This window comes from Acanthisitta chloris, unplaced genomic scaffold (genome assembly GCF_000695815.1).
Source record: "Acanthisitta chloris isolate BGI_N310 unplaced genomic scaffold, ASM69581v1 scaffold40096, whole genome shotgun sequence".
Taxonomy (NCBI): Eukaryota; Metazoa; Chordata; class Aves; order Passeriformes; family Acanthisittidae; genus Acanthisitta; species Acanthisitta chloris.
This window is the reverse complement of record NW_008679420.1, coordinates 27772-40269: the sequence shown is the minus strand read 5'-3', so window position 1 is coordinate 40269 and position 12498 is coordinate 27772. Positions and strand designations below refer to the sequence as shown.

Genomic DNA, 12498 nt, shown 5'->3' with positions numbered 1-12498 from the left:
TTGTCTCTCAGCAGTCCCTTCTTAGCTCTTCTCTCCCCAGACCTGGAACGCTAGGGATGCACTGTCCCAGGAGCCCTTGTGTGGGAGGGGAAGGAGTAGCAGCAGTTGGCATTGCACTCTGGGATGCAGCTGGAACAACCAGTGCTTCTTGTTTGTGCTGCAGGATTTGCTGCAAGGCAAATGGCACTTGGGGCATTCACATACAGATGGAGGTGGTTTAGGTCTTGAGAAAGAAGAACAATTGGGTGTAATTTGCAATAAAATAACTGAAGTATGTTAATGATTTTCATTGAATCCTAAGGATTGGTTGGCAGCTTGTTTAGGGTGAGGAACAAATGCATGCCTAAAGGACACTTGCATGGTCACAGCCCTTTTGAGGTCTGAGCAGTGCAGTTCCTTGAGGAAGGTGTTACGTCTCCCTGAGTGTCAGAACAGAGGTCTGAGACTGCTTCAAGATCCTCACTCAGTTCTGTTCTTGAAGCTGTAGCCAGCACCTGACTCTGCTCTGGGTTTTGTGACCAGCTCCTGGGAAGGCGATGCAGGAGCTATGTACTTTTTGTCAGTGTTCAATGCTTTACTATCTTCTTTTCAATCCTTATATTAAGTGAAAGCTGGAGAGGTTTAGACTTATGCAGAAAGGGCTGACTGCCAAGGAATTGACACTATCGTCATCTATGCTTTTAAGTTTAAAACATTCCCTAAAGTGGTAGTAACAATAGCTGACTTTTCCCCCAGTATATGAAGTACAGTTACTGTGAGCTTTCTTTTTTTTTCCTAGTGACTGAAAAGCAACTTGCTGAAAAGATTAAAAAGCTTCTGCAAGAAAAAACAGAGATCTTAGAAAAGTTGTCAGAATATGATCAAAAGGTATTGTTCTACACTGTCCTTTGCTTCCTAATTTTCTGTTATTGCTGTAATGACACAGTCAATGCAACAGCTAGTATATTTTTATTTTCTATTCGTACTGACTATTATGTTGACAATTTCCTCAGTTCTGTGTGGTTGTTTCTGTGTTTAGATAAAAGAAGCAAAGGAATCCGTGAAAGTGGCCCAAGAGCAAAAAGACATTTTGTCTGATGAAACTACAGGGCTCAAAGTAAGAGGCAGTTAACCCTCTCTGTACTGAAAGCAAAATATCAATTTAAAATAGTTTGTTTTAGTTGGTCGTTTACCCATTGGGATTTTTTTAAGGACACTGTCAAAGAACTGGAAGAATCAAATCATCAGCTGGATGAGAAAGTGAAAAATCTGCACACAATGCTTGAAACAGAGAGAAAAAAGAATGAGAAGAAACAGAATAAGGTTAGAGCATTCACATTCATGTCTGACATCATCCATAACTCGATGTGCCCTAAAAACTGTTCGCAACTTGGTGGGTTAGCCAGAGGTATAACAAACACGGTGAGCCATCTCATAAAGAGAACCAAAATGAAATTTAAGGCTCATCCCAAACTCAAAGGATTAATCTGTAGATTTATTCTGTTTGGGATTTTTGTGGTTTTCTTTTGGTGGTTGGGGGGTGTTTTTTGGTTGTTTGGTTTGTTGTTTTATTTTTGTAATGTGTTGATGGACTTTTGTGGTTATGTGCTTTCACATGCAAATAGATGTATTCAAGCCATGGGCTAACTCTAATGCTTCCTAGCTGAAGCTAGAAAGTTTATTGATAATATAAGCCGAAGGTTTTGGGTTGGTAAGAGACATTTTTTTGTGCCTAGAGAAGTTATCTAGTTCTCCAGTAAGCTGCCCCTTGTTCTTTTTGACCAGAGATACTTAGGTTTTCTCTCTTTTCTGCTTCTTTTCAAAGCCTGTTTTTTCCTCTATCAACAAGTTCTTCAGTCTTGTTTTGATCAAAGGTTGCTGCTGATGGCAGCAGCACATGTCACTTTCCTTCTTGACTGCGCAGGTGTGCGGAGAACTTCCAGACCACAAACAGGTGGAGTCATAGCTGGAAGTTGACTCTAATGTGCTGAATGTTTTTATTCCTTATGTTGTTGATAAGGCAGTGCTATGTTGCTGCCAGTGTAATGGCTGCTTTAAATGGTGTTTTGACTTTTCTTTTCTGCTTCCAGATGATACAGGGGAAATAATTACTTAGGCTGAGGTATGTACTAGGCTAATACTAAGTCACTACTCATCTCTTTCTTACATAGATCTCTGAGACCCAGAAGTCCTTGGAGAAACTTCAAGAGGCTATCAGTGTGCATTCTGCAGAGCTTTCAGAGGTAAAGCACTACCTGCACCCTCAACAGTCATAAGTTGTTGTATCAGGAAAATTCATGTCTATGTAATAGAAGCTTCTAGCTTGGCAGGTTCCAGGTTGTTTGTGCATATATACCTTTCTCTTTGCCATTTTACCAGGTCATATGTAGCTCTTGCTCCATTATAATGTGACTTTATCTTTTTGTTCCTTTCTTGTTTTGGATGTAGGTGCAGATAGCCCTTAATGAAGCTAAACTAAGTGAAGAGAAGGTGAAATCTGAGCTTCATCATGTGCAGGAAGAGAATGCCAGGCTGAAAAAGAGTAAAGAGCAAGTAAGTTATGCCCAGGCCAGGAAACCTTGTCTTTCAAAGGAAATATCAGGGCTTTATTCCTAGTTTTTTGAGTATAACTTCAGTGTGTCTCTGTTTTGTTAACATGGCAGAATTCCACATTTCTTATTATCAAGATAAAATTTAAGCCCCTTGTGCCTGGGTGCACAGGCTTTTTGTGCTGTTGTGCCACATGTCTCTGACATGAAAGCTTTGCCAGTTTGCATGATTCAGATTTTGTCAACAGCTTGACAGAAAGTCTGTGCTGATGTGGTAGTCACTGCATGACCAAGAGATTTCCACTTGGGATCAGGACTCAATGAAGTAATGGTAAAGGATTGCCAAAAAGCAATTCTGAAGTGAAGCTGAGTCGGGAAGACCTTTAGCCCTGGAGTGTCATAACAGTATTTTACAAATGATTGTAAATATGTTTCCTTTCTCCATATAAGAAGTAGATGGCCTTTTAAGGAATGTGTTTTGATTACCTCTGGACTGCAGTTAATTCCTCATGTTTTGAAGGGTGTGAGCAGTTTGGTTCTGGTGTTGGGATATTGGCTGAGGAAATGTCAAATTTGTAAAATCAGCTAATAATAAGCTGCAGGAAGATTCTCAGCATCCAATTCTGCCAGTGAAACAGCAATGAGCCTGATAACTGTGTGGTTTAACCTTTATCCATGACCTGTGGTGATCAGTTATCACTAGAGCTGGCAGTAAAATAGGCTTTAAGTATGTACACCCAGCACTAAAAATAAAGCAAGTAATCATCTTGTCTTGATGCTTCATACAGCTGCTAAAAGAAGCTGAAGGTTGGAGCGAGAGGCATAGTGAGCTCCGTGAGCAGATCCAACTGTATCAGAAATCCCAGAAGGACATAGAAGAAACACTTGCCTACAAAGAGAATGAAATTGAAGTAGGTTCTTTATAACCAGCTTGCCTTAAAGCTTGTACAGCACAAAATGCTTTGTCATACTCTACAAAATGTGGAGTGATTCTTCCTCAGTGAACCTTTGATTTCATTCCTAGGTTTTAACTAACTGCATTATGCAGTTAAAGCAGCTGGACATGGATTCAGAGGCCAGGAAGGATGACAAAGGGTGTGGATGGAGCTCAGCAGATGATCTGGCCAATGGAGAGTTGCCAGGTACAGTAATCCTACCTGTTGGCTGATCCGCCCGGCAGCTGGAGCATGTGTGGTGGTGTGCTCATGTCGTGGCATAGAGGAACAAGGGGAATCCATGCATATAGCTGCCTGTGGGTTAAGAGGCTGCCAGCTTTAATCCTCAAAACCAAAATATCCCCTGACTGAAGGGAGGAGCTGTCAAAAAGGCCAGTAATGGCTATTAGACTACCGAGGTAAATCATGAGTGTAATGACACAGTTGTAAAGATTGTGTGTAAGTAAGATTGTTAGTAATTAAGAACATTCCAAAAGCAGAGAGTCTCAGCTTTGTTGCTCTGGTACATTTAGTTTTGCTATAAATTTTTAATGAGCATTCTGTTTGCCTTCAGGTAGCTAACTGATTTAGGCAATCACTTTTTAAATCTGAAAGATGAAAATTGATGTGTTCAAAACTCACCAGACAGTTTGTTATCTGTCGTGTTGCACATGTATTTGCTACATCTCTGGTTTTGAAATAATCTTTTAATTTTTAAAATTTTTAAAATTTCTCTTTATTTTTCTTTTTATACATATGGTATATGTGGGATGGAAATTCCCACTTTTTGTTTTTCAAGTATTATGCCCAGTAATAGATGCTGCAGTCACATTAATATTAGTGTGGTGTCCAGAAGGTGACAAGAAGGAATCTTCTGAATGCCTTTTGGAAAAATCTATTAGCTTTGTTGTGCTGGTCGTGGATTTGCTCTTGTGCTTTGTTTCCCACCTACCCCTCTTGGATTTGGTTGGTTGGGGGTTCTTTTAAACCATGTAAGGAGACCTATGCCAGATTAAAGTGTATGGAGTGTTACTTTTTACAGCTGTAGTGTGCAAGGACTTGGGGTTAAGAAACAGGGAGAACAAATATATTTTTCTCTTTTAGATATTGAGAGTGAGAAGATGAAGACTCAGATTAAGCAGATGATGGATGTCTCCAGGGTAAGTTGCATGACATATCTAGTAAATGTGGCCACATTACTGCTATGCCTATGGTTATTAATTCTGTGCTCTTCTTTTCAGGTAAAAACTATGTTATCCATAGTTGAAGAAGACAGAAATCTTCTGCAGTCCAAACTGAATGATGAAGTAACGGCGAGACATGAGCTGGAAGGTAGGCTCAGCAAAAGAATTCCTTAGGATGAGGTGCAGTTTGTGGTTTAAAAGAACCCCATGTATAAGTGGCATAATGGTTCTCATTGCAACTTAACTTTCTCACCTACATTTGGTCCTCCAACAGAGAAAATAAAAACGTTGGAACATGACTCCTATTCGCTCCAGTCAACCAACACTCAACTGGAAAATGAATGCAAAACTCTGCAGCAGAAAGTGGAGATACTTGGTGAGCTCTACCAGCAGAAGGAGATGGCACTTCAAAAGTAAGTCTTTAAGCCATTCCTTACTCTGCCATAGCACAGTGTTGTATTGCAGCCACTGTCCAAATGCTCTTTGCTCAGAAGGATCAAATAACTTGAACTTCTAGTTGGAATGATGATGACTACTGTTTCAGTACAGTTGGAGCTAGTACCCTTTTTTGACTTTTTCCACCATTCCAGAATTCTAAAGAGACCATGAACACATTGCAGACACATTATTGCCTTCTATTTTTAAATTTGTGGAGAGGTGAGATATGTGGCTTTGCCTGCAAAGTCTGTGATTGCTCTTTGTCAAGAATAATAGTGGCCATTAAGATTTGTTTCAGTTACTCTGACTTCAGTGAGTCTAATTCTCAAAATGTAGAAACTTAGTGTTTTAGCCTGGTGAGCTCCTTGCATTCTCAAAGGCCTAAATTAAGGCTGAGTTGGTGATGGTGGCTGAGATAAACGAACTGTGAGCAGAGAGGAGCTATTGTCTATCTGTGTTCATTCCTCATTTATTTACTTACTGGAATGTCTGTAACACCATCTCAGTTTTGTGGGGAAAGTTTGAGAACAGGATTCAGGGACATTTTCAGCTAAATTCTGTGGGAAAGCTGAAATTGTGGTGGAGAATCAATTGAAATTTCTGAGGTTTGAGTGTGTAAGTTGGGAGAATCACAGGGTTGGAACAAGCTAAAAAACTGTACAATAGTGAAACTGTCCTAGCTCATAACTTCAGGATCCACATGTAGTAAACACATAGTGGACAGGTGAAGGACAGCCCACCTTTTAAGGAACACTTCCTCTTGACCTCTGTGAAGAATTTCTGTTCCTTCCAAAACTTTCAGGAGGTTGCACTGCCTGTTACTACTTCTTGATTGGAACGAGGAACTTTTTTTTTTTTTTCCTAGAAAACTGCTTCAACATTGTAGCCAAGGCCATGGATTATGTTCAGCTGACTATTATCAGTAGTTAACTTGCTACTACTTTAATGGTTCCAGCTTTCTGGATAGCTCTTGTAAGTTAGGAACATATTATGGACCTCTTAAATACTTCCAGAAAAATGTCAAAAATAAAAAAAAAAGTGAACTCTGAGGTTATGAGGTTATAAAAAGATTGTGGAAGTTGGTCACATAGTAAATTGGTTTGGGTAATATTTAGGGAAAAAAAATCTTCTTTCTACACAGTTAATGACTACTGAATGTATTTGTCACCTGGGCCCTAAATTCCCCCCTTTTTGCTACACAACCATTTCTTCATTTCTTTTATTTAATGCCAGTTCAGTGTATTTGCTGGTTTGTACCTTTGTAAATCTGTATTGCCCTCAGTAGAACTGGTAAGAAAACTGCAGGATCTGATGAACTGTCTGCAGTTGATAGATTGTGACAAATCTTCAGATACTGATAGAACTTTCTAGTCAATTGTGTGCTTAATTTTAGGGTTTTTTGCACAAAGGGTTTGTCTGTTGGTTTCAAAAGATAGTATTTCTGTTTCTTTTAACAAAATCTTTTTTTTCCTCTTTGTGTTCTCACATACTATTATAATTTCTGATATCACAGTCATTAGCAGAGGAATACCTTGATTTTGAGTTGTAGTAGATGTAGAGTGGTGACTATATGACTCTTCTTTTTTTTCTCCTCTGCAGAAAACTAACCCAGGAAGAGTATGAGCGTCAGGAGAAGGAGCAGAAATTGTGTGCTGCAGATGAAAAAGCTGTGCTGGCCGTTGAGGAAGTGAAAGTTTACAAGTAACTTGAGTTCCTGAAGATCATGGTTTTCCTTTTATTCCACCTAAGGAGAAAATTCATTCAAACCTCTCTCCTTCCCCTCTTCTTCCTTTTGTACAGGCAAAGGATCCAGGATATGGAAGAAGAATTGCTAAAAACAGAGAGATCTTACAAGAACCAGGTAAACTTCTTGCTTGCTGGTTATTGTGTTGCCTTTTACTGCATCATTACAGTGCTCTGAAGTGAGTTACTGGAAATACTGCTACTTGAACAAAATCTAAATTGCTTCTTTTCTTCTCAGATTGCTGCTCATGAGAAAAAGGCACATGAAAATTGGGTAAGAATGTTCTTCCTTTTCTGCTGCAAACAGTGTGACTTACATTTGACTTCACATTGGTGCAGTTCATGCAGCTGGAAAAATTTTCCCTACTAGCTTAATGCCCGCTCGGCCGAGAGAGCTCTGGCTGAAGAAAAGAGAGAAGCAGCCAACCTGAGACAGAAGTGAGTACAGGACCGATACTTTTTATTGCCCCTTGAAACTGTATGTTGCTTGGGAGCGAAGCAGCTCAAGCAGTGCCAGGTGCTCAGCCTGCTCACTCAGAATGTGCAGTGCACACTCGAGTAACTAATTCTAACTACTTTTAAACTGTTTTAATGGTCAAATAGGATTTCTTGGTGAAAGCTGGAATGGTTTACAATGTAGCTTGCCTTGTTATGTTATAACAAATGTAACTCACATGTACGGTTTCAATAATCAAGGAAAAACCTTTGTTTTTCAAAATCAGATTAATAGAAGTAAACCAAAAGATTGCCATGCTTCAGAGACCAGTAATTGTAAAGCCAACTCCAGGCAGACCTGATCGCCAAGTCCCACCACGACGAGGTAAATGCTGCTGGTTCTCCCAAAGCTTTGGTCTTGGTGTCAGTACAGCATAAAAAAACCCAAGGCTATGATAACTTGTAGAAAATTAAGTAATGTGATTTTAATCCTTTGGCATAGGGCCCTTAAGCAGAGATGGCTCTTCTGGCCCGTCACCTGTCAGTGGAGGAAATCCATCCCCCACACAGATGATAGAAGTTCCTGCTCGGCCCCTTTCTGCTCCTCGAAGGGGTGAATTTGGTAAGCAGTAAAGCTTCCCTTCTAAGAGTTCTCTTATGCTACAAACCCATGCTAAGGTTGGATCTTGGTTCTAGGGATACTGTTAAGTATCAATACTTGCTTTATTAATACACAAATGAGTGATTGGTGGGGGTTTATTTTTAATAGGAACAGCTCAGGCCTGTGTTGATTGGGGTCTCTGGGGTTCTTGTTTCCTTTAAGGTACAGTGGTGGATAGCCCCACTGTTCCACGAAGGCCACCAGAGCTTCCTGGAAGGATGCCTGTTCCTGGTAAGTCATGTGGTCTGCAACCAACTGCTACTTACTCCATTACGCTTTCTCTTCAAAAATGCTGTTTCAACCCCACCTGCCTTACCCCATGCCCAGTAAGACATGGATTTCTGACTCTCTTTCCAGATATCGGCCCTGCCGTGCCATCCCTGATCAGCAGTGAGCCAAGAACCTCCTCCCCTTCCACAGCAATGGATGGAGGGGTAAGCTGAGAAAACCTCAACCTTCAGGAAGCATTTCTAATACATGATTCACTGTACTTCCTGCTGCTTCTTTATCTATATCATGTTGTGTCTTGTCTGTATCTTGTCACTTTCCTATTTGCTGTCCAAAAACCCCCCAAAGCAACCCTCTGCCAAAGAGCCTGAAGCCCCTAGTGTAATCACCAGTTCACCTTCGTCCACTGACCCAGCTGCAGTGAGTATTTGGAGGCTGAGCATGGTGTTAGGCTGCTTTGATGGAGAGTAACACGCTTGGCATTCTGAACTGCTGACAAACAACCTGCAGAACTAACAAGGGCTCGTGCCTCTGTCTCAAAGGGCTTCTCTAATGATGGACAGTTGCTGTTGGGTTTTTGTGGAATTGAGATGTTTCTTAAGGACTGTGGGCAAGCACTTTGGAGTGACTACACTAACCCTAATCAGCTGACTTACCTGTGGTGTTCAAGCACAATTCCATGTGCAATTCAAAGTTCTAGGCCCTTTACCAAAGGAGTGTCCACTCAGTACACTTCAAAAGGGATTGAACTTTTCTTTAGTACATCTTCAACTTATGAAAACTTAGCATGTCACTAACCACTCACTCCTGGGTAGTGCCAGCAGTGTTCTGGGTGAAGGGACGATTATGGTGCAGTAACTGTCCCAAGTTAATGTGTATGGGGATATGTTAGTTTTCTTTTCTTTCTTCCCCCCACCTCTCTTCCATGTCTTGGCCTTTGGGTGAGTGGTTGTGTTCAGCAGTGTCAGTACTTCTCTGATGCAGTGAGTAACACACTGAAGTATGACCTTTTCTTGTACAGGGTAGTGCTAGTGCCAAAGGCCCATCCCCTTTCCCTGGGACACCCCTCATGACCTCCCTGGTGATGGGACCTCCACATCCACCACCTGTTCACTATGGACCACCGCCAGCTCCTCTCCGTGGGCACTTAGGGCCTCGACCTCTTCCCGTGTCCCAAGGTATGGTTGCATTGCCCTGTGCTTGAAACTTCTCAGGATCTGACTGCAGAGCCAAGGTCTGCTTGTCCTCAGCACAAAGCTTCCCAGTGCTCCAGGGGCTCTAGCTGTCCTGCTCAGTAAGCTTGGACTGTGTGGCTTCTTTCAGGCCAAGGTATTAGGTAGGAAGGTGTTTTTCCCTGTAAAGTCTAAAATGGAAATCAGCAGCCAAAAGTCCCCAGAATATAATTCATGGACTTTGAAGTTTGCATGTGACAGTGACCTGCCCTAGAGCTGCCCCAGAAAATGAAGCAGTGGGGCATGAGTCAGGTGCTTCACTGTTAAGGTTAAAGCGGGATTTCATTTAACTCCATGATTTCCTTTCCTCCTAGTTTGTGGTGCTCCCTTGCCACCTCCAGCTGCAAGAGATTTCTTACCTGGTCCGCGTTTAGGAATAAGAGATTTGCCTCCTGGCCCTCTACTGCCTCCACCAGATCCAAGAGGCTATGCCCATGGGCACCCTCCTTTTCGACCCCTGGGGCCTCCTGGCCCAAGGGATTATCTTCCAGGCCCACGGCTACAACCTCAAGCTTCCAGAGACTATACTCCTCCTCCTAGCAGAGACTTGCCTCCGTCAGCACCCAGAGACTAACCTGCTGCCAAAGGGCTCAAAGGACTATGCACGGCCTCCAGCGTAGAGCCCTGACTGCAGCACCTGCCAGCAGCTCACAGAGTGGGCTCCAGGCCCTTCCCACAGTCAAAAATTTAGGAAATTGCTCTGAGTTTGAAGACATTGGTCTCATTTCAGTATATCTCAGCTTTTGCAGGATTAATTTGTATCCAGTTGCTACAGACATCTTATGTGCATTTATGATCACAAACTCATCCATCCACTTGAGCTGCAAGAACCTTTCTGTGATGGACTTGAATCTACTCTAAAAGTGCAATAGGAAGGAAATACCTGTGTGGATAGTTTTAATTCAATGTAGCCTTTGTAACCAGTTGGTAAATGAACTAATTTAGTGAAAAATGTAAATCAAATCATTTCCTGTGGAAATAATTTTTTAAGTAAAATGCTATCCAACCTGCCTTCTCCATCACATGATTAAGCTGCAGTTATTATAGGCCAGGGCTTTATATGAGGACTAGGGCTTTCTAAAAGAGATGTCTGGTCAGAAATCAGAAGCACAAATGACACTGTATTCAAAGTAAAGTTACAATAAAAAGCAAAATTCATTTTGCTGAATCCCAAAGGCTTTGTTTCAGTGCCATTTTTTCCAGAATGGACACTGTTTCAGCAATGTGACCAGAGAATGCTATGGCCATGACTGATATCTAGAATTGAATCAAGGCTGCTGCTTCAGGGTTAATGACCCTGTTACCCTCCCAGTGAACTAGTCTGGCATGTTATGGACTTACTTTACATGAGGACTATGGAGGATACAGCTTCCAGAGCTGGAAACCTGTATGAAGTTGTATAGTTACTGTGAAAACACATGTCCCTCTGTGCAACCAACTTAGAAATTTCCTAATTCCTTTCTGCTTTCAAGACCAGCTTGCAGCAGTAACCAAGGTCTGAGAGCTGAGTTTCATCTTACTCAGTATTTTAAGAGCAATTCAGCTTCCTTAACAGTAGGGCTGTATTTTGAGAGCCGTTTTTACTTTCTTACATTAAAAAAAGAAAGTAGCTTTCCATAAAGCAGAGGAGGTGTAGGTAAACTATGTTAACCTGTACTGCATACATAGAACACTGAACAAAAACACACCCTACAGTTGGAGCTGTTCAGGTGTTAATGCAAGCATAAGAGACCTTACTTATTGAGATAGTAAGGCTGCTCAAAAGTGTACTGTACCAAAGTGAGCCCTGGGGCAGGAAAAAAAGAAAACAACTAGGAATAGTAAAAACCCTACTGGAAGGCTATTACAGCTTTACTGCCAGAGTACAAGCAGCCATTAAACTTGTGATCTAGGTGTTACATTACATTCTTACAGTACATGTATAAAGCTTTAGCTATCAGATGAAAGACAAGCTTGAACATCACTAAAGCATCAAACAATACCAAAGCTTGTGGTGTGAGCAGCAGCAATGCTGAGAGGGAGAGACAGTTCACAGAAAAAAATGCAAGGGATAGAAGTAACTTTAAAAATGCTATTTCACACTCTACAGACATTAATTCACAATTAGTTAAATACAAAGCTCTACTTGTGTATTTAACAAAAAATACTTCAAAGGTGACATTTCATATAACTGGCATTAATACAGACATCTACAAGCTGGGTCAAGGTAAGCAGCAGAAACGGCGGGTTTGTAGTTCAAGGGAAAGTTTTCATTTGCACGGTGGCTAATGACACACAAATTGATGAACATCTATGTTTGAACATCAAGTTCTCCAAGTTGAGGATCTTTCCTTCCCCATACAAGGCTCCGTGATGTTTAGTGTCTTCTCCCTTGCCCACCCCATCTAGCACGAACAACTTAAAAGCTGGTGGAATTGTCCCCTGGGAGCACCAGGAGGAGTCAGTTGATGACACACATGACTGCAGTGCTGTCATGAGACTGTAAGCCACACAAGAGCAGGGCAGGACGGCAGAGCCAGACAGAGCCCCAGAGTCACCTCTTGCTGAGCCAGAGAGGCTGTGTGCCTTGCAGGGACACTCAGTTCGACAGATTCTTCAGCCAGAACAAGCCCTGAGCCAGCTCTGGGACTGCTGACAGGTAACGCAGCCAGCAGCCAAGCTTGGATTTATTTGCAGCCACTGACTAATGCTTTGCTCTGTTCTTTTGCAGAGTTCAAAGGATGGGTTTTATTTATTTTTTTAAGAATGGATCTGCCTTTTGTCTGGTATCCAGAATGCTGCATTCAGAGGTATTTCCATAACTTACAGGGATATCTTTTCAGGGCTTGATAGTCACTCTATCAGCTATAATACCATTGGGGCAAATCAATTGCACTTTTTTTTCCCCCCTCCAACCAGTAGTGAAATTTGAGTGTGTTGCTGACTTCTGTCATAACACCTAAATAATGTCATCCCTAGTTACACCAGAATAGAGGGAAGGCAAGAAGATTAGGACATTCAAAACCAGCTTTTTATCCTAATCAATATGGTAAAGCCAAAACTGCTGAACACCTGCCTGAAGACAGACAAATAGCATGAGGAAAAGTAACATGCTTTTCCTTAGCATATGTGACA

General features: G+C 41.6%; 1 protein-coding gene across 1 annotated transcript in view; it reads left to right on the top strand.

Annotated features, from left to right (window-relative positions):
- The window catches only part of MIA3 (melanoma inhibitory activity family, member 3), a gene marked incomplete at its 5' end in the record, with an annotated part of 11856 nt that extends 1898 nt beyond the window's left edge, over nt 1-9958 (top strand). Inside the window, 20 exons of the mRNA XM_009077271.1 lie at nt 779-867; nt 1019-1096; nt 1192-1302; nt 2151-2222; nt 2428-2532; nt 3317-3439; nt 3553-3670; nt 4568-4623; nt 4705-4795; nt 4922-5060; nt 6685-6786; nt 6886-6946; nt 7067-7102; nt 7199-7266; nt 7551-7648; nt 7766-7885; nt 8087-8155; nt 8282-8358; nt 9174-9330; nt 9699-9958. Coding sequence (XP_009075519.1) covers nt 779-867; nt 1019-1096; nt 1192-1302; nt 2151-2222; nt 2428-2532; nt 3317-3439; nt 3553-3670; nt 4568-4623; nt 4705-4795; nt 4922-5060; nt 6685-6786; nt 6886-6946; nt 7067-7102; nt 7199-7266; nt 7551-7648; nt 7766-7885; nt 8087-8155; nt 8282-8358; nt 9174-9330; nt 9699-9958 — 2030 coding nt within the window. The remainder of the gene's footprint in view (nt 1-778; nt 868-1018; nt 1097-1191; nt 1303-2150; nt 2223-2427; nt 2533-3316; nt 3440-3552; nt 3671-4567; nt 4624-4704; nt 4796-4921; nt 5061-6684; nt 6787-6885; nt 6947-7066; nt 7103-7198; nt 7267-7550; nt 7649-7765; nt 7886-8086; nt 8156-8281; nt 8359-9173; nt 9331-9698) is intronic.
- Nucleotides 9959-12498: the final 2540 nt, after the last annotated feature.